The sequence below is a fragment of the Eumetopias jubatus genome, unplaced genomic scaffold (genome assembly GCF_037043125.1).
Source record: "Eumetopias jubatus isolate StellerSeaLion01/CBP00866 unplaced genomic scaffold, mEumJub1_p1.0 scaffold_8, whole genome shotgun sequence".
Lineage (NCBI taxonomy): Eukaryota > Metazoa > Chordata > Mammalia > Carnivora > Otariidae > Eumetopias > Eumetopias jubatus.
The window spans coordinates 17394609-17417665 of NW_028274814.1; the positions used below are offsets into that span (position 1 = coordinate 17394609).

General features: G+C 36.6%; 1 protein-coding gene across 4 annotated transcripts in view; it reads right to left on the reverse strand.

Annotated features, from left to right (window-relative positions):
* MALRD1 (MAM and LDL receptor class A domain containing 1) overlaps positions 1-23057 on the reverse strand; it is an 835513-nt gene that overhangs the window by 618112 nt on the left and 194344 nt on the right. For all 4 annotated transcript variants that reach the window (XM_088025530.1, XM_088025529.1, XM_028114131.2 and 1 more), the window contains one exon: positions 20557-20969. In XM_088025530.1, the coding sequence (XP_087881656.1) occupies positions 20557-20969 (413 nt within the window). The remainder of the gene's footprint in view (positions 1-20556; positions 20970-23057) is intronic.

Consider the following 23057-nt stretch of genomic DNA (forward strand, 5'->3'; position numbering starts at 1 on the left):
TGTATCAATTAGTGATGGAAATGAAGACAATCATGTCTTATGAAATTAACCTCAAATATTAATGTCAACTGCTGCGAGGGACTTAAGTGCATGTGTCACAGGAATTCTGAGACACTATAGAACTAAAAGTAAAAAACATAACAATTTTTACATTTCTGAAGATTTAAATAATTCATATGTACACACTTGCCTGTACAGAAGAGGAAGGCATAGCCTTGGCATAGTCAATGCCTAACCAGAACGCTTACTACTTCAAAGTAAATCTAAAGTGATACTCACCTAACTGTCATAATGAACTTGAGTACTTTTCAGGTGAACATAGCTTGATCTTATATTTAAAATGTACATAATAATTATCCAAAACATAGGAAATCAATTAGATTACTGAAGCTGAAATAAAAATTCCAAATTATGAAAGCCCCTTGTATGTGTAATCCAATCACTGTTTAAATGACTCTGACATAATAGGTCCATAGTTTCAAATCACTAAGAAATTATCATGAATATACACTAAAGGAACCGAAATTAAGTACCAAAAAAAAGGGGGGGGGACTGGAAAGGAGTCTTGTCTCTCCACTTACTAAATATGACTTTAATTATGCAGCCAAACAGTTCTTCAACATTTACTACCTATTACCCCTCTATCTCATGCACTGTGCTATATTCTAGGACAACAGAGATATGGTTCTTGCATTGACTGATTTCATAGTCAAGTGAACAGTTACACATGAAAATGTTATGATACAACTGTGTCTACAAAGAGAACAGGAGAATGAGTGGCCAATTGCATGGAGGTATATGGAGCTATTTGGAAAAACTTCACAAAACAGTGAAACAAACTGAAGTAAAAGCTAATCTCAATCTGAAAAAGATGAGTGGTTAGATTCCAAGTAGGTCTGGAGAAAGAAAGGTGCAGGATGAAGAAGTCTTCCCAAGCACAGGAAGAGAATGATGTCAGTGCACTCCTGGCAACTTTTGACACTCAGGAAACAGGAGTAGACTTGGGCATGGAGAGAAGAAATATGGGAAGACACATAGGAATTTGGACTTTATTCCATCAATCATGGGACACCAGTAAGGGTTTTTAAGTAAAGACGTATCAAGACCAGGTTTGCATTTCAGAAAGATCAATTTTGCTTCAGTGAGTAGGTGCAAGAAGAATGGCAGGGCAAGTTAAAGAGGACTATTCCAACTAGCCAGGGTCGGGGATGACCCTAACTGAAATGAAACCAGTGGTAAGAAATCCGAGGGAATGAACTTAAGAGAAGTTGGCTCGATTACATCTGTAATATGGAGATTAAAAAAAAAAAAAAAACCTATTACCTGAACCTGAATTTTTTTGTTACTTGAAGATTAAATAATATTTTGTAACAACATCTAATATTCAGGAAATACTAAGTCCTGAGAGTTGGCAAGAAGGGAGAGGGGAAAGGAGGGGAGAAAGATACAAGCGAGAAGGGAAGAAAAAAAAGCATAAGAAGGGAGAAAAAGGTAGAGTATCACATAACCAGTTATACCGCAAGGAAACTGCATTTTTCCATACTCTGCCTTTCTCACATCACTGATGTGGAAAAAGGCAGTGAATGACCAACGTCAGAGAGAGTACTGTATGTATAAAGAACCACGAGAAAGAATTAGAGTAACAGAGATTAACAGTCCATGTACTCACAAAAGTCCAGGAATAGCACCTATTTTTACCAGCCACACTAGAAAAACTTCAAGATTCATAAGATTATCAGACATGTGGTTTGCAAATATGTTCTCCCATTCTGTAAGCTGCCTTTTCATTTTGTTCGTTTCCTTTGCCATGCAACAGAATCTTAGTTTGATGTAGCCCCTCTTGTTTATCATTGCTTTTGTTGCCTGTGCTTTTGGTGTCTGATCAAAAAAAAATAATTGTCTAAATCATTGTCAAGGAGCTTTTTTTCTCTATGTGATAGAAATTTTATGGTTTCAGATCTACAAACAAGCCCTTCATCCATTTCAAGTTAATTTTTGCAAGTGGTATAATGGTCCAATTTCATTCTTTTGCATGTGGATATCCAGTTTTCCCAATACCTTCTATTAAAGGGCCTATTCTTTGCTTATTATGTATCTCTGGTACCCATGAAAAAGATTAGTTGACCATTTATGTTTAGGTTCATTTCTGGGCTCTCTATTCTGTTCCACTGAACTATTTGTTTGTTTTTATGTCAGAACTATAATGTTTTGAAAACATGAATTCTGTACTATAGTTTAGAATCAGGAACAGTGCTTTGACTATGTGGAGTCTTTAATGGTTCCACACAAACTTTAGGATTTTTTTTCCCATTTCAATAAAAAGTGTCAATAAATGCCTACAGGAATGGCATTGAATCTGTGTGGACATTTTAACAACATGAATGCTTCCAATTCATGAAAACAATATATCTTTCAATTGACTAGTCTTACAAATTTTTTCATCAATGTCTTACAGTTCTCAATGTATAAATGTTTCATTTCTTTGGTCAAAGTTATTCTTATTCCAAAGTATGTTATTCTTTTTGATGCTATTAAAAATAAGACTATTTTCTTAATCTTGTTTTCAGATAATTGATTGTGTGCATAGAAAAGCAACTGACTGTTGTATATTGACTTTTATCATGCAAATGTATTGAATTCATTTATTAGTTCTAAAAGTTTCTGGTGGAGTGTTTAGGGTTTTCTATATCTAAGAGCATGTCACAAACACAATTTTATTCTTCCTTTCTGATTTGGATGTGTTTTATTTCTTTTTCTTGTCTAATTGCTCTGGCAAGGACTTCTGGTGATAACCTGAAGAGAATTGATAAAAATGGGCCTCTCATTCTTCCTGATGTTAAAAGAAAAGCTTTCAAGTCTCACCATTGTTACTTTATCTGTGGGTTTTCCATATATGGCCTTTCTTATGTTGAAGTATACTCCTTCTATAGCTAATTTGAGAAATCTTTTTCATGAAAAGATATTGAATTTCATCAAATGCTTTGTCTACAAGTATTAGATGATCATATGACTTCAGTCTTGATTTTGTGAATGTGATGTACCACATTCATTGATTTGCATAAAATCAATCATCCTTGCATTCCTGAGCTAAATCTCACTTGCACTTTTCAATGTGCTATTGATTTTGGTTTACTAGCATTTAGTGGAGTATTTTTACATCAATGTTCATCAAAGATACTGGCCAAAAACCTTTTTTTATAGTGTCTTTGCTTGGCTTTGGTATCAAGGTTAATGTTGGCCTTGTAAAATAAGTTCAGAAGCATTCCTCCCTCTTCTCTTTAGAAGGATTTGAGAAAGATTGGTATTAATTATTTTCCAAGTTTGTTAGAATTCACCAGGAAGACATCTAGTCCTGAACTTTAGTTTGGTGGGAGGTTTGTGATTACTGATTCAATCACCGTATTCTTTACTGATTGGTTCAGATTTTCTATTTCTTCATGATGTGGTCTCATTAAGTTCTATGTTTTTAGGAATGTATCCATTCTCTATTTTATCCAATATTTTGGCATGTATTTGTTTATAAGTCTCTTATAATACTTAGTATTTCTGTAGTATTACTTAGTATTTCTTAGTATTTCAGTTCTATGTCTCCTACTTCATTTATTATATTTGACTCTTGTCAATTTTTTCTTTTCAAAACACCAATTCTTAGTTTTGTTGATCCTTTCTATTATTTTTCTACTCTCTTTTTCATTTATTTTTGCTCTGTTTTTTATTATTTCCTTCCTTCAATTAACTTTGGGCTTAGATGTTTTTCTTGTTTGTTGTTGCTGTTATCTAGTTTCTTGGGATAAAGTTAGGTTATTTCAGAGCTTTCTTTTGTTCCAATATGCATTTATCACTATAGATTTCCCTCTTAAAGCTGCTTTTGCTGCTTCTCATTAATTTTGGTATGTTGTGCTTCCATTTTCATTTGTCTCAACATAAGTTTTTATTTACCTTTTCAATTCCTTTTTGACATATTGGTTATTCAGAAGTATGGTAATTCCCACATATTTATGAATTTTCCAGTTTCTTCCTGTTTCTGATTTCTAGTGTCATACTGTTGTGGTTATAAAAGATACTTGACATGATTTCAATCTTCTTAAATTTGCTAAGAATTGCTTTGTGGCCTAACATATAATGTATCCTGGAGAATGTTACATGTATGCTTAAAAAGAACATATACACAGTTGCAGTCAAATGGAATGTTCTCTAAATGTCTTTTAAATTCATCTGATGCAGTGTAAGCCTAATGCTTCCTTATTGATTTTGTTTGGATGATCTATCCATTGTTGAAAGTGGGAATTTGAAGGCCCCTAAATTATCATACTAATGTTTCTTCTCCTTTCATTCTGTTACTATTTGCTTTATATATTTAGGTGTTCCAATGTTGTGTGCATATATATTTACTATTGCTACATGCTCTGAATGAATTGTCCCCTTTTTCCATTATTTAATGACTTTAGTTGGCTCTTCTGACTATAAGTCTTTTTTATCTGAAATATCTTTTACCACTCTGCTCTCTTTTGGTTACCATTTGTACGGAATTTCTTTTTCCAACCTTCACTTCCAGCCTTTGTGTGTCTTAAAACTAAGACAAATCTCATAGGCAGTATATTATTGGATCTTGTATCTTGTTTTAAACCATTCAGCCACTCCATGCTTTTGATTAGAGAATTTAGCCCATTTATTGGCTTATTTTTTTAAGTATGCTCCACACCAAGTGTGGAGCCCAGTGCAAGGCTTGAACTCACAACCCTGAGATGAGGACCTGAGCTCATATCAAGAGTCAGACGCTTAACTGACTGAGCCACCCAGGCACCCTACAGTCCATTTATATTTTTAAAAATTATTGATTGTTAAGGACTTACTATTGCCATGGTTGCATTGCTTTCTGAGTATATTGTTTTTCCTTTCCTCCTCTTGCTATCTTCTTTTGTAATGTTATGCTTTAATTCCTTTCTCTTTATACTTTGTTTATCTACTGCAGTTTTTCTTTGTGGTTACCATGAGGCTTACATAAACCATCTTTCAGTTATAACAATCTATTTTAAGCTGATAACTTCAACTACATTTTAGAACTATAAAATTACTGCTACCCTCCCTCCATATTTTATGCTATTGATGTTTTTATATTGTGTATAAATTGTATCTTTTTATATTGTGTATCTATTATAGCTATAGTTATTTTTAATACATTTTTATGCTTTTATACTAGAGTTATACTAGATTTGTGCACCACCATAGTATTAGAGCATTCTGAATTTGACTAAATTTACCTTTACCACTAAATTTTCTACTTCCACACATATTCATGTTTACTTAGCATCCTTTTGTTTCAACTTAAAGAGCCCCCATTAGCATTTATTGGAAGGCTAATGTGGTGATGGAAGTCTACTGGTAATGAACTCCCTCAGCTTTTGTTTATCGAGGAAGTTCTTTATCTCTACCTTCATTTATGAAGAACAACTTTACCAGATACAGTGTTCATGGTTGGCATTTTTTTTTCTTTCAGTACTTTGAATATATCATCCCATTCCCACCTGGCCTGTAAAGTTTTGGCTGAGAATATCACAGAGAGCCATATGGTAGGAGTTCCCAGCATGGGACAAATCACTTTTCTCTTATTGCTTTCAAAATTTTTGTCTTTGATTTTTGACAACTTGAATATAATGGGTCTCAGAGAAATCTTTGGGATAATCTTGCTTCGGAATCCTGAGCTTCATATCTAAATGGCCAAATACCTCTCATAATATGAGAAGTCTTTAGTCATAATTTCTTTAAATATGCTTTCTGCTCATTTCTCACTTCTCTTTTTGGGACTCCCATAACACATATATTTATTCTCTAGTTGATTTCCCACAGTTCCCATATGCTTTCTTCACTCTTTTTTTCTCTCTCTTCCTTTCACTGGCTAATTTCAAATACCTGTGTTTAAATTCCCTGACACTTTTGTATGATCAAGTCTGCTGTGGAAGCTCTCTAATAATGAAGTTTTCAGTTGTGTCACTATTCTTCAGCCCCAGAACTTGTTTGGTTTTATTTTTTTTTATTTACATTTCTTCATTAAATTTCTAACTTTGCTCATGCATTATTTTCTCAATTACATTTAGTTGTGTAACTGTATTCACTTTAATGTCAGTGAACTTCTTTAAGATGATTATTTTGAATTTTTTGTCAGAAAATTTGTAAATTGCTTTCTTTGGGGTCAGTTACTAGAGGTTTATTAATTTATTTTGGCAGCATCATGTTTGCCTGAATCTTCATGATCCATGTAGCCTTGCTTTGCCATCTGTGCATTTGAAAGACCAAACCCTCTTCCAACTTTTATGGACTCGTTTCAGCAGCTAAACACCTTCTTCTGTCAGGCACCCAGGCTCACAATATCACAGGCGACCAAGAGCCAAGTCATATGGCTGCTCCTAAATCCTCAGTGGATTTTGCAGTTGTCAGGTTTGTTACCAGTATCTTAGGTTGACACAGATCTTGCCTGGTCCCTGATTGGAAAGAACTGCCTCCAAAACCTTGATCATTATGGCTAGCATAAGACAGAGGTCTGCCTCATGGTCTGAGTTTGGGCATGCAAATGGCAGGCCTGTTACCAGGTATGCAGACAAATATGGTCCCATGTGGTCCTTAAGCAGGCTCCTGCCAGATCACTGGGAAGGTTCCTGGGTGGAAAGGACCACCCCCTGAGCATGGCTGTGAGGTACTGGAACTGAGTTACAGGGATGCTTCAAGATCTGCAGTCAGATGAAAATGTGAAGGCCTACCTCCAGAAGACTGGATGCACATATCTCCTGGTGGTTCCCTGAAAAGGTAGGATCACTCCTGTACCATGAATAAGAGGTAAAAGAGTGGTACTAGTGCTGATTCGGGATCGTTGTTGGACTGAGATTGGTAGGCCAACCTCTTGGGGGCATGGATGTAACTTCTGGTAGTTCAGTGAGCAGGCAGGATGGCTCCAAGCCTGTGCCTGGACCCCAAAGTTCCCTCAAAGTCATCTTGTCCATGGATGATCACCAAATTATTTTTGAGAGGAATACAAGCAGGGATCTTTTTTTTACTGTTATCTTGTTTCCAACACTTCGATCATCTTAAACAGTTATTAAAACTATTCTACATACTCTAAAATAGAGACATGGAAAATAAAATAAAGGCCCTAATCAAACTGTACATATAAAATTGATATTGTAGGAGATGAAAATATACACTGGAAAGGATTAATATGAGTTTAGGCATTGAAGATATAAAGGTAGATACTAGTAAAAATAAAACACAGAAGGAAAAGAAAATTAGGAAAAAAATTGAACAAAGCAATAATAAGCTCTGGAACACCTTCAGACAGCTTGATTTACATGTAATCAAAGTTCACAAAGGAGAGGAAAAAAAGGAAAGGAGGACTTTGGAGGTCTGAGTTAGTAATAAATTGGATTTAATCAAAATTAAAAAGACTCTCCTCTTTGAAGAACCTATTAAAAGAATTAAAACACAAGCTGAGAGAAAATATTTGTAATTAACATATCAGAAAAAGCTTGCATCCAGAAAATATAAAAATGCTCAAAACTCAATAATAAGAAAACAAAAATCCAATTTAAGAATTGGGCAAAAGATTTAAACAGACACTTCAAATTATGCTCCATTTGGCAAGCAAGCATAGGAAATATGTCCAACATAACTAATGCTGAGGGCAATGCAAATTAACACCACAATAAGATACCATTATATACTTCTAATAACTAACATTAAGAAGACAGATAATAAAAAGTACTGGCTAATATGTGGAGGAACTGGAACTAATATATTCTGCTGATGGGCATTAAAAAAAAGGCTCACTAGGAAAACAGTTTTAAGAGTTTCTTAAAACGTTAAAGATACTTCTAGCATGTGATCCAGCCATTCCACTCCTGGGCATTTACCAAGATAAATAAAAGCAGATGTTTATATAAACATTTACATGCAAATATTCACAGCCAATTTACTTATAATACCCCAAACTATAAGCAACCCAAATATCGATCAAGAATTCAATAAACTGTGTTGCATCGATATAACAGAATACTATTTGGCAACAGATACAAATGAATTACAGATACATTACATAGCATAAAATAATCTTCTGAATGTAATAAGCCAGAAAAAAAATACATACTATATAGTTTACATAAACATTTGGAAAATATAAATTAATGTATACTGAGAGAAACAAATTCAGTGGTTGTCAAGGAATGGGAGTGAAGGTCATGGACATATTACAAAGCAACATGAGGAAGCTTTTAGAGGTGAAATATATTTATCTATAAATTATCTTGATTGTGGTGATGGTTTCAAAACTTTCAATATGTATAGTTTATTATACCATTATATATGGTATAAAGTCTTGTACATAAATGACCAGCTGAGCCTCTACTGAACAGGACACACATAAGAGCAGCACTTATTTCAACTGACATTAACAAGTCAAACAGTTCCTATCCTATGTATTTCACATTAAATGAATGATCCTGAATGGAAAACACATAAACTAAACAGTAAAATGAGAAAAGAAATTTAAAAAAATTAAGGGTAGGTTAAGAGATCTCTTAGACAACATTAAGCAAACAAATATTCACATTACAGGGGTCCTAAAGAGGAAGAAAAAGAAAAAAAGTGTAGAAAACGTTTTGAAGAAATAATAACTAAAACACTAATTTAGGGAAGGAAATAGACATCCAAGTCCAAAAAGCAGAATTCCAAATGAGATGGTCTCAAGGAGGTCCACACCACCTCACATAATCATTAAAATGTCAGAGGTTATCATACTTAAAGGGTCTATCTAACATGAAGATCCAACAATTGTAAATATCTATGCACCCAACATGGGAGCAGCCGATTATAGAAACTAAATAACACCCCAAATAAAGAAACATATTGATAATAATACATTTATAGTAGGAGACCTCAACACTCCACTCACAGCAATGGAAAGATCATCTAAGCAAAAGTTCAACAAAGAAATAAGAGCTTTGAAGGACACACTGGACCAGATGGACTTTGTAGATATATACAGAACATTCCATTCTAAAACAACAGAATACTCATTCTTCTCCAGTGCACATGGGAACTTTCTCCAGAATACACCACATACTGGGTCACAAATCAGGTCTCAACTGATACCAAAAGACTGAGATTATTCCCTGCATATTTTCAGACCTCAGCACTTTGAAACTGGAACTCAACAAGAAGAAGAAATTAGGAAGGAATTCAAACACTTGAAAGTTAGAAAGCATCCTGCTAAAGAATGATTGGGTCAACCAGGAAATGAGAATGAAAACACATTGATCCAAAACCTATGGGATACTGCAAAGGTGGTCCTAGGAGGGAAATACATAGCCATCCAGCCTCTCTCAAAAAAATTAGAAAAATCCCAAAAGCACAAGCTACCTTTAAACTTAAAGGACCTGGAGAAAGAACAGCAAATACAGCCTAAACCAAGCAGGAGAAGAGAAATAATAAAGATTAGAGCAGAAATCAATGAAATAGAAACCAGAAAAACAGTGGAACAGATCAATGAAACTAGAAGCTGATTCTTTGAAAAAATTAACATCAATAAACCGCTGGCCAGACTTATCCAAAAGAAAAGGGAAAGGACCCAAATCAATAAAATCATGAATGCAAGGGAAGAGATTACGACTAACACCAAGGAAATAGAAACAATTATTAGGAATTATTACCAGCAACTATATGCCAACAAATTAAGCAATCTGGAAGAAATGGATGCATTCCTGGAAACTTATAAACTACCAAGACTGAAACAGGAAAAAATAGATAATCTCAACAGACCAATAGCCAGTAAGGAAATTGAAAATAGTAATCAAAAATCTTCCAAAAAAACAAGAGTCCAGGGCCAGATGGCTTCCCAGGGGAATTCTACCAAACTTTTAGAGAAGAAATAATACCTATTCTACTGAAGCTGTTTCAAAAAAACAGAAATAGAAGGAAAACTTCAAAACTCGTTCTGAGGCCAGCATTACTCTGATCCCAAAACCAGATGAAGACCCAATCAAAAAGGAGAATTACAGACAAATATCCCTGTTAAACATAGATACCAAAATACTCAACAAAATCCTAGCCAATAGGATCCAAAAGTACATTAAAAGGATTATTCACCACAACCAGGTCGAATTTACTCCTGGGATGCAAGGGTGGTTCAACATTCAGAAATAAATCATCGTGATAGAGTGCATTAATAAAAGAAGAAACAAGAACCATATGATCCTCTCAAAAGATGAAGAAAAAGCATTTGACAAAATACAGCATCCTTTCCTGATTAAAACTCTTCAAAGTATAGGGATAGAGGGAATATACCTCAATATCATAAAAGCCATCAATGAAAAACCCACAGCGAATATCATTCTCAATGGGGAAAAACTGAGAGCTTTTCCCTTAAGGTTAGGAACACGACAGGGATGTCCACTCTCACCATTATTGTTCAAAATAGTACTAGAAGTCCTAGACTCAGCAATCAGACAACAAAAAGAAATAAAAGGCATTCAAATTGGCAAAGAAGTCAAACTCTCTCTCTTCACAGATGACATGATACTTTATATAAAAAACCCAGAAGATTCCACCCCAAAATTACTAGAACTCATACAGCAATTCAGCAATGTGGCAGGATAAAAAAATCAATGCACAGAAATCAGTTGCATTTCTATACACTAACAATGTAACCGAAGAAAGAGAAATTAAGGAATCAATTCCATTTAAAATTGCACCAAAAACCATAAAACACCTTGGAATAAACCTAACCAAAGAGGTAAAAGATCTAAACCCTAGAAACTACAGAACACTTGTGAAAGAAATTGTGGAAGACACAAAGAAATTGAAAAACATTCCATACTCATGGATTGGAAGAATAAACATTGTAAAAATGTCTATGCTGCCCAGAGCAATCTATACTTCCAATGCAAACCCTATCAAAATACCATCGACATTGTTCACAGAGCTGGAATAAACAATCCTAAAATTTGTATGGAATCAGAAAAGATCCCGAATCACAAGGGGAATGTTGAAAAAGAAAACCAAAGCTGGGGGCATCAGCATGCCTGACTTCAAGCTATATTACAAAGCTGTGATCATCAAGACAGCATAGTATGGGCACAAAAACAGACTCATAGATCAGTGGAACAGAATAGAGACCCCAGAAATGGACCCTCAACTCTATGGTCAACTAATCTTCGACAAATCAGGAAAGAATATCCAATGGAAAAAATACAGTATCTTCAATAAATGGTGCTGGGAAAATTGGACAGCCACATGCAGAAGAATGAAACTGGACCATTCATTCTCTTACACCATAAAGACAAACTCAAAATGGATGAAAGACCTAAATGTGAGACAGGAATCCATCAAAATCCTAGAGGAGAACAGAGGCAGTAACCTCTTTGACATCAGCCACAGCAATTTCTTTCAAGATACATCTCTAAAGGCAAGGGAAACAAAAGAAGAAATGAACTTTTGGGACTTCATCAAGATAAAAAGCTTTTGCACAGCAAAGGAAACAGTCAACAAACCTAAGAGGCAGCCCACAGAATTGGAGAAGATATCTATAAATGACATTACAGATAAAGGGTTAGTATCCAAGATCTATAAAGAACTTATCAAACTCAACACCCAAAAAAACAAATAATCCAGTCATCAAGAAATGGGCAGAAGACATGAACAGACACTTCTCCAAAGAAGACATTCAGATGGCTAACAGACACATGAAAAAACGTTCATCATCATTAGCCATCAGGGACATACAAATCAAAACCACAATGACATACCACCTTTCACCAGTTAGAATGGCTAAAATTAACAATATAGGAAACAACAAATGTTGGCGAGGATGTGGAGAAAGGGGAACCCTCTTACACTGTTGGTGGGAATGCAAGCTGGTGCAGCCACTCTGGAAAACAGTATGGAGGTTCCTCAAGATGTTAAAAATAGAACTACTTCTACAACCCAGCAATTGCACTTCTAGGTATTTATCCCAAAGATACAGATGTAGTGAAAAGAAGGGGCACATACACCCCAATGTTCATAGCAGCAATGTCCACAATAGCCAAACTGTGGAAGGAGCCGAGATGCCCTTCAAAAGATGAATGGATAAAGAAAATGTGGTTCATATATACAATGGAACGTTACTCAGCCATCAGAAAGGATGAATACCTACAATTTGAATTGAGATGGATGGAACTGGAGGGGATTATGCTAAGTGAAATAAGTCAAGCAGAGAAAGACGATTAGCATATGGTTTCACTCCTATGTGGAACATAAGGAATAGAGCGGAGGACCACTGGGGAAGGGAGGGAAAACTGAATGGGAAGAAATCAGAGGGGGAGACAAACCAGGAGAGTCTCTGGACTCCAGGAACCAAACTGAGGATTACAGAAGGGAGGTGGTGGGGGATGGGGTAACCGGGTGATGGGTATTAAAAGGAGGGCATGTGTGGTGATGAGCACTGGGTGTTACATGCAACTAATGAATCACTGAACACTGCATCAAAAACTAATGATGTACTATATGTTGGATAACTGAACATAATAAAAAGAAAACAAATATAATGTTGCATAAAACATGAAAATCACAGAAAAATACAAATAAACAAAATAAAATAAATAAAATAAAATGTCAGAGGTTAAAGATAAGAGAATCCTTTGTTGACCTAGGGAAGTAAGTAGAGTAGAATGATCCCAGGCTCACCTCATCCCATGGACACGCCTAGATAATCAGAGAAAATAAATGAGAAAATGACCCGCAAACCCACAGAACAGACTCTCCACAGCTAAATGTAGAGAAAGAGGCCACATCAAAGAAGGGAGAAAGTGTGGAAATGCAGCAATGAACCAAACTGACCAGTGGGATTGTCTGTGAAATGAGAAGCACCAGGACACAGAAGGGGAGAAAAGCAGACCCCACATCAGGCACCCCAGGCACTGAGGGACCCATCTGAAAAGACAAATCCCCATAACATTTGGCTTTGAAACCCAGAGGGGGGCCTAATTTTGTGAGTTCTTACAGTAAGTGAGATTTAATAACAGGAATTTTAAAAATCAGCAAATTTAGCTCTAGGAGAGCCAAAGTGTGAGAGAAAGCTGAGTCCCTGCCATTAAAGAGACAGCACAACAAAGAGTCCCACTGAGATACAGGATAGAAGGAGCAGTTTGAAAAGCACCTGGGGTATATGGGAGGGAGATTTATTTACTACTCTCAGAGGATGTGCTAGAAGGGCAGGGATCTTTGGAATACTACTCCAAGAACAAAAGAGCTTTTGGATACCACTTCCTTCCCCTAGTCCTGATACATAGACACCTGCAGGAACCAGTGCAGTGCAAACACTCTCCACCTCAGTTCTTGAGAGCACACCCAACCTCCATGATTTTCTGCAGACTCGCGCCCCCATCCTGGCCTGCCCTCTGCATGAGTTTTCCACTGGGCTAAAGGTCCCCTCCAGCAGCTGAACGGCATGGACCTTGCTGGCACCGTGCATCCCTGACCACCACACCATAAACCAGCACTAGAAGAAAGGTTAAAGGGGACTCCTTGACTGAAAGGAAAGACCATAAGCAGGAGTAAGAAAATCAGGAAGCACAAAAGTAGCAAAATTAAGCAAATCTATAAAAAATGAGTCAAGGGAGTCACAAAATTGAAAGGGGCACCTGGGTGGCTCAGTCAGTTAAATGTCCACTCTTGATTTTGTCTCAAGTTATGATCTCAGGGTTGTGAGACCGAGCCCCACATCAGGCTCTGCACTCAGCAAGGAGCCTGTTTGAGATGCTCTCTCTCCCTCTCCCTCTGCCCCTCCCCCTTCTCCCTCTCTCAAGAAATAATAAAAAATTTAAAAAATAAATAAAAGGATGTAAAGTATGACAGCATATACCTAAAATGTGGTGGAGAAAGGAGTAAAAATTTAGTGCTTTTAGAATGGGCAAATTTAAGTGACCATCAACTTAATGATTCATTCAACTCTGTATGAATAATATGCTATATATAAATGTAATGATGACCACATATCTAACACTGGTAATAGATATACAAACAATAAAGAGAAAGAAATCCAAATATATTACTAAAGAAAGCTAGCAAACTCTGAGAGAATAGAGCAAGAGAAGAAAGGAACCAAGAACACAAAACAACCATAAAACAAGTAAAAAAAAAATGAAAATACATACCTATAATTACTTCGATGTAAATGCACTAAATGTTCCAAACAAAAGACATAGGATAATGCAATAGTTAAAAAAAAAAAGCAAAGCCAATCTATATTCTGCCTATAAGAGACTCATTTCAGACCTAACAAAACATCCTGACTGAAAGTAAAGAGATGGAAGAGTATTTATTATGCAATGGAATTGAAAAGAAAGCTGGGGAAGCAATACTTGTATCAGACAAAACAGACTTTAAAACAAAGACTGTAACAGGAGACAAGGACACTATATCGAAATAAAGGGGACAAACCAACAAGAAGATAGAACAATTGTAAATATTTATGCACCTAACATGGAGAACCCAAATACATAAAGCATAATAACAAACATAAAGTAAGTAATCAATAGTAATACAGTAATAGTCAGGGACTTTGACAACCAACTTACATCAATGGACAGATAATCCAAACCAAAAATCAACAAGGAAACACTGGCTTAATGACACATGGACAAGACAGATCTAATAAATATATTCAGAACATACAAACAGTGGAATATACATTCTTTTGAAGTGCACACGGAACATTCTCCAGAACAGATCAATTAGGCCACAAAACAAGTATAAAAAATTTCAAAAAGACTAAAGTCATACCATGCATCTTTTCTGACCACAATGCTATGAAACTAGAAATCAACAGCAAGAAAAAATCTGGAGAATAAGTTAAATAACACGTTATTAAACAATTAAAGGGTCCACCAAGAAATCAAAGAAAAAAAATTTTAAAAATACGTGGAGACAAAGTGAAAATACAATGGTCCAAAAATCTTTCAGATGCAGGAAAAGCAGTTCTAACAGGGAAGTTTATAGCAATATAGGCCTACCTCAAGAAGCAAGAAAAATCTCAAATAAACAACCTAACCTTACACCTAAAGGAGCTAGAAAAAGAAGGAAAAAAACCCAAAACCAGTAGAATGAAGTAAACAGTAAAGATTAGAGTATTAGTAAATGAAATAAAACAACAAAAATTAAACAGATCAATGAAATCAGAAGCTGGTTCTTTGAAAAGATCAACAAAACTCACCAATATTTAGCCAGACTCACAAAAAAAAAAAAAAATGGGGGAGGGGGACTCAAGATATGAAAGAGGAGAAACAACTGACATCATAGAAATACAAAGAATTATAAAAAGAATATTATAAAAATTACATGCCAACAAAATAGACAACATATAAAACATGGCTAAATTTCTAGAAAACACATAATCTTCCAAAACTGAGTCAGGAAGAAATAGTAAATTTGAACAGACCAAGTACCAGCAATGCAATTGAATCAATAATCAAAAACTCCCCAAAAAACAGAAGTCTAGGACCATATAGCTTCACAGGTGAATTCTACCAAACAGTTAAATAAGAGTTAATACCTATACTTCTCAAACTATTTCAAAAAATAAGAGGAAGGAATGCTTCCAAATTCAGTCTATGAAGCCAAACCAGATAAAGATACAATAAAAAAAGAGAACTACAGGCTGCTATCTCTGATGAACACACATGAAAATATCCTAAGCTACGTTAGCAAACCAAATCCAACAGTACATTAAACAAATCATTTGCCACAATTAAGTGGAATTTATTCCTGGGATGTGAGTGTGGTTCAATATCTGCACATCAATTAATGCGAATCATCACATCAAAAAGAATAAAAATCATGATCATTTCAATAGATGCAGAAAAAGCACCTCACAAATTACATCTGTTCATGACAGAAACCCTCAACAAAGTGGGTTCAGAGGGAACATAACTCAACATAATAAAGGACATATATGAAAAACCCACAGCTAACATCATCCTCAATGGGGAAATCAGAGTTTTTCCTCTAGGATCAAGAACAAGAAAAGGGGGCACCTGGGTGGCTCAGTTGGTTAAGCGACTGCCTTCAGCTCAGGTCATGATCCTGGAGTCCCGGGATCGAGTCCCGCATCGGGCTCCTTGCTCAGCAGGGAGTCTGCTTCTCCCTCTGACCCTCTTCCCTCTCGTGCTCTCTGTCTCTCATTCTCTCTCTCTCAAATAAATAAATAAAATCTTTAAAAAAAAAAAAAAGAACAAGAAAAGGATGTCCACTCTCAGTTGTTTTTGTTTTTGTTTTAAATATTTATTTAATTATTTTAGAGAGAAAGAGTGAGCATGTGGTGGGAGGAGAAGTGCAGAGGGAGAGGGCTAGAGAATCCCAAGCAGACTCCCCGCTGAGCAGGGAGCCGGACACAGGGCTTGCTCCCACTACCCTGAGATCATGACCTGAGCTAAAATCAATATTCAGACGCTTAACCAACTGAGCCATCCAGGCACCCCTGTCTACTCTCAGTTTTGTTCAACATAGTACTGGGAGTCTTAGCTACAGTAATCAGACAAGAAAAATAAATGTTTAGGAATCCGTATTGGTAAATAAGAAGTAAAACTTTCCCTATTTGCAGATATGAAAATCCTACTAGAAGCAATAAATGAATTCAGTAAAGTTGGAGAAAACAAATCAATACCTAGAAGTTGGTGGTGTTTCTATACACTATAAATGAAGTAGCAGAAAGAGAAATTTAGGAAACAACACTATTTAAAATTGCACCAAAAGGAATAAGCACGTAAGAAGTGAAAAGTCTGTACTCCGAAAACTATAAAACACTGATAAAAGGAAACTGAGCATGACGCCAAAAAATAGAAAGATATTTCATGCTCACGGACTGGAGAAATATTATTAAAATATCCATGTTACTCAAAGCAATCTATAGATTTAATGCAATCCCTATCAAAATGCAATGACATTTTTCACAGAACTAGAACAAGTAATACTGAAATTTGTATGGAACCATGAAAGACTCTGAATAGCCAAAGCAATCTTGAGAAAGAAGAGCAAAGCTGGAGTTATCACAGTTCCAGATGTCAAGATATACTACAAAGCTGTAGTAATCGAAACAGTATGGTACTGGCACAAAGAATAGACACACAGATCAACAGAATAAAAGAGAGAATTCAGAAATAAATACATGATTATATGGTCAATTAATCTATGAATAAGGAGGCAAAAATACACAATGGAGAAAAGACAGTCACTTCAATAAATGGTGCTGGGAAAATTGGACAGTTACACAAAAAAGAATGAAACTAGACCACTTTTTAACACCACACACAAACTCAAAATGGATTAAAGACCTAAATGTGAGACATGAAACCATAAAAATCCTAGAACAGAGTATATGCAGTAACTTCCCAGACCTCAGCCACAGCACTATTTTTCTAGATATGTCTCCTGAAGCAAGGAAACAAAATCAAAAATAAACTATTGGGACTACATCAAAATAAAAAGCTTTTGCACAGCAAAGGCAACCAACAAAACAAAAAGACAAGCTACTGAATGGGGGAAGATATTTACAAATGATATATGCAACTGAGGGTTAATATCCAAAATATATAAGGAATTTACACAACTCAACATAAAAAAAAAATCCAATTAAAAAATGGGTAGATGACATTTACAGATATTTCTCCAAAGACATACAGATGGCCAACAGACAAATGAAAAGATGCTCAACATCACTAATTATCAGGTAGCTACAAATTAGAACCACCATGAGGTATCACTATATCCCTGTCAAAATGGCTAAAACCAAAAACACAAGAAATAAAGAATTTTAGCAAGGATGTGGAGAAAAAGGAACCCTCTTGCACTGTTGGTGGGAATGCAGATTGGAGCAGCTACTGTGGAAAACAGTATGGGGGTTGCTCAAAAAATTAAAAGTAGAACTATCATATGACACAATAATTCCAGTATTGTTTACCCAAAAAACACAAAGACTCTAATTTGAAAAAATATATGCACCCATATGTTTACTATAGCATTATTTACAATAGTCAAGATATGGAAGTAAACTAAGTGTCCATCAACAGACAAATGGATAAAAAAGAAGTGGTATGTATACACACACACACAGGAATATTATATAGGCATAAAAAGGATGAGATGTGCCATTTGAGACAACATGGATTAACCGAGAGGGTATTATGCTAAGTGAAATACATCAGATAAATACCATATAATCCCACTAACTGGAAGTTTTAAAAATGAATAAGCAAACAAAAAGCAAAATGAGATCTATAAATACAGACCACTAACTGGTGGTTGCCAGAGGGGAGAGGGTGGAGTGTTGGGCAAATTGGTTGAAGGCGAGTGAGAGATACAGACTTCTAGTTATTGAATGGCTAAGTCATAGGAATTAACGCACAGCATGGGGAATGTAGCTAATGATGGTGTAAGAACAGTGTATCAGGACAGATGGTAGCTACACTTGTGGTGAGCATAGCATAATTTATAGTCTTGTTGAATCACTATGTTGTACACCTGAAACTAATGTAACATTGTGTGTCAACTATACATACATATATACATACATACATAGCTCCTAAAAAACATCCCTGAATTCTTCTTTTAAATAAACATTTAATGAGCATGTTACCTGCTGGATTGATACTAGGTAATTTCACCAACAATATCACAGTTGGTTATTGCTGCTCTTGCAACAACTATGTATACTCATTAATTCAATGAAGAAAAATATCTGGTTGCTTAAATTGGACCCAATTTTTACTATCTTGAATAATTGATCTACACAGCATGCACAATCTGATTTCACCTGTTCATGCCTGAATGTCATTGAAAAAAAAAATAAAAAGCCTAGAAGAACCATTGGATGAAATCAAACAGAGCACTCCAGGTATAACCCAAAGTGTGTTTCAAACCCCAATTTCTCTCTTTCAGTTTCATAACTAAAGGATTCCTTGGTTAGTTCCGTGTTCATCTGAATGTGAAGCAGCTTGCTTGCCAAGGTGATTTTCTCCTGGCAACCAATTCTCAAGTAAACATCATAAGGAGAGTTTATCCACTGAATACCAGTTTGACCCAAAGTACAATTCACCTGATTAAATATTAAGAATTAATTTGAAGGGGATGAGCTATTATTAAATAAAAGTCAAAGGACCTTCCTTCAACTCATTTCTTATGATTACACCCACCTCACCCTTACAGCTGAACAGCAAGAGAACTCTCTACATATAGAAGAGTAGTTCTCAAGATTTCAGCTTATGTCTGTCTAGACAAAGCAACAATTTCAGTGTGTTCTCTAGTGAGTCATATACAATGCACATCTATGATGGCTCTAACAGGTGGCTTGGAGCTAAGTTCTTGGCTACAAAATGGTTAATTCAAGATATTAGACAGAGACGGTGCTTTAAAATTAGGGTAACAGAGGGGCGCCTGGGTGGCTCAGTCATTGGGCGTCAGCCTCTGGCTTGGGTCGTGATCCCGGGGTGCTGGGATCAGGCCCCACATCAGGCTCCCTGCTCGGCAGGGAGCCTGCTTCTCCCTCTCCCACTCCCCCTGCTTGTGTTCCCTCTCTTGCTGTGTCTCTGTCAAATGAATGAATAAAATCTTTCAAAAAAATAAAATAAAATTAGGGTAACAGAGAAATTCAGTCCATGGAAAAAAAGCAAAAAAAAAAAAAAAAAAAGTTCAGCCAGGAGTGGTAAGAAGGTTCTCCCCATATACTGTATGTAGATCTATTTGAGCAAAGGGGAAAAGAACAAATATTCAGCCCTCGTACATGTGACAGGCTGTAGAATATATTAGAAAGGGAATGAATGAGAATTAATTGGAAAATGCAGCTTCCAGTCCAAGTCCCCATTCTGCTGCTCACCATCTCTTTGAACAGATATAAATAACCACCTGAGTTTTTTCTTTCCTTCCTCTCTGTAAAACTGACAAAAAGGATCCTGACTTACCCACTTCAGGGAATTGCTGAGGGAATCAAAGAGATAATAGATGGAAAATTCCTTCACAGTAGTACTTCACAGACTCACAAAGAATATTCCACCAGGAGTAAGGAGACCTGGCTAGCCTAACCTCTGGCTTGGCCCCAGAGTAGCTGTGTGATTCTCCAACAAAGCATGCACTCTTCTCGAATTTTTGTTGCTTACTTATACAATGTGAAAAAGTCAAATGAAATATTCAAAATAACAGATCTTAGAATCTGAACGTTTGGCAGAATACCAGAAATTGTGCAGAACTCTTTTTCCCTCCAGATTTTTTACTTCAGTAGAAAAATGACTTAAAGTCAGAGGGACCTGCAGCTGTTGCCAATACCATGTGTCCACCTCTAAAATTTTAATCACACATTAATGGCGGTACTCAAGGAGGAAAGTAACTTAACAAGATTTGGTACACCCTTAACTGAATGATAAATGTATTTCAAACTAACTTTGATCACATTCTACTTGCTTTTAATTCAAGGTTATAGCAATCCTTCATACTCCTTAGACAGTCTGATGCATTTTAAATACACATTATGAAATCCATTATCCATACCTGAAAAGGCTGCCTGCTGGAAACACTGAGGTGTTTCCTTATCCATCTGTTGCCTTGATTCCCAAATATCTGCCACAGCAGCTGTCCTCTGGTGTTACTCCATATTCTCTGGTAGACGGCCAGCCTATAAATGTGCTTTCCAAACATGTGGTAATATACATGGAAGATACAGCCCTCTGCAACGGTGGCGTTGAGGACAGGGCTGAGTAAAGCAGCTCTGTTTTGGAAAACCTGTGGCTCCGAAGATTCTATGTAGAGATAGTGTCCTTTAGCTGTGCCCAAAGTATTATCCTTCATTGGCCCTGTATTAAGTGTGGAAGTTGGACCCTGTTTCCTGGTCCAATCAAAGTCATCTTCTGTATCTTGTTCCCAGTTACAAATTCCATTTTCAAAGTTACACTGGAGTTCAGGTACTGAAATTGGCATCAAATAATAGCAAAAAAAATAAGTAAGGACAGAAATAACCACAGTTAAGAACACTCGTTGATATTTTGCTCCTGCCAAGGGTAACCATTTTAATTGTTTTTAAAAGGCAACATTAAAGTTTCTAAAAGGTGAATAAATCCTAGATTTACATCAAGTAATATTTTATAGACTGAAGGCGGCATTACTTTAGCCATTATTCTCCAAATGCCTTTTATGACCATCCCTTCACCATTTCTAGCACTATAACCCTATGCAAATGATCATGACATCATAGCTGACTCAATGCTATGAACTTCTGGCTCAGTCGATTTCAACCTTAGAGGAACATTCCAATCACCAATGAACATTAAAAATCAAAACAAAAGGCCCAGAATTCGTCTCCAGAGATGGGGATTTATTTATTTTTTAATATTTATTTATTTGAGGGCGCCTGGGTGGCTCAGTCATTAAGCGTCTGCCTTCGGCTCAGGTCATGATCCCAGGGTCCTGGGATCGAGTCCCACCCACATCAGGCTCCCTGCTCAGCGGGAAGCCTGCTTCTCCCTCTCCCACTCCCCCTGCTTGTGTTCCTGCTCTCGCTGTGTCTCTCTGTCAAATAAATAAATAAAATATTTTAAAAAAAAGATTTATTTGAGAAAGAGAGAGTGCAGGATGGGTGGCAGAGGGAGAGAGAGAATCTCCAGCAGACTCCCCGCTGAGAACAAAACCCAACACAGGGCTCAATCTCACAACCCTGAGATCATGACCTGAGTCTAAATCAAGAGTCAGACGCTTAACCGACTGAGCTACCTGGACGCCCCCAGAGATGTTGATGTAACTGGTGCACATAGGGCAGTGGAACATCAGGATACTTCATCATCTCCCTTGGTGATTCTAGCATGCAGAACTGAGAACAGACATATTTTAATAGGGCTCAGGCTTCCAGAATCACCTGAGGTGTGTAGAATTGCTTACTCCTTGTGTGAAGCCCCGTACAAAGACTAGTTTGTCAGATATGGGGTGAAGCCCGGGAATCCATATTTTTAACAAGCACTGACAGGATTCTGATGCCAGTGTTTTCCACACCTCATGCTGAAAAACTTCTCCCTCTGGTTCCATCTCAGCCCCGTTCCAAATGTCCCTCGGCACCAATGCCAGAATGACCACTCTTTCACCTTCCACGGCCATTTATCTCTTTCCTCCTCTATTCAAAATCCTATAATATATACTCACCTAATTTAAACTTAAATCTAAACTCCTCTTTCAAGCTTCACCTTTCCCAAATTAACGTCCTGTTCGTCCCTAACTATCCATCCCCTCGCATCTTCCCCACCCCCACCCCTCGCATCTTCCCCACCCCCTCTCCTCTATGCTTCCTGCTGTGCTGTGTCTCCCGGGAGGCAGTCTTGTCTTCTCACTGCACTGCAGCTCCTTTGAGCTGGAGCTTTTAAACTTTAAACTCCTCTCAGTCCCTAGAAGAATTCAAAGCATTATGAAGAATTGACTTGTCCCTTGTCAACTAGACAATCTACCATAATTTCTAGCATAATATAGGAATGTATTCATTTTTTTGGGATGTGAGCATTTTGTTGACACCAAGGATTTGTGTAGAATAAATGCCACAGAATGTACATTTAGCCTGATTTTGGCAGAAGGAACAGGATTTAGAATTAACAAGGACTTCTACCTTTTAGCTTCATTTACATAAGTTAATATTTTTAAAAAGTAAATGTCAGCTGTCCTTTAACTATTCATCTTAGTAAATGCACTTGGTGCCAAAGGGGAATAAATATTCTGAAACAATAAACATAAGCATATGCGGATAAATGCAGCCAGGCAAGAACAAATCATCTGTCTTTTGAAAACCCCAGAACAGGAGCTTAGACCTAATGAAGGGAACCCAGTGAGTAAATGTCAAATGGGAGATGAGCTTTCATTTGATATTTCCTCACTTGTGACTAATCAAGCCCAGTTATGACGTGAACTGGGGACCTGCAGCGCACGCCCCATGTGTCAGTCTTTGGCTGTGAAGCAGAAGGAGAATGTCAAGCTGCTAAGTCTTCTGACATAAAACTGGCACTCAAGCCAATGGATTT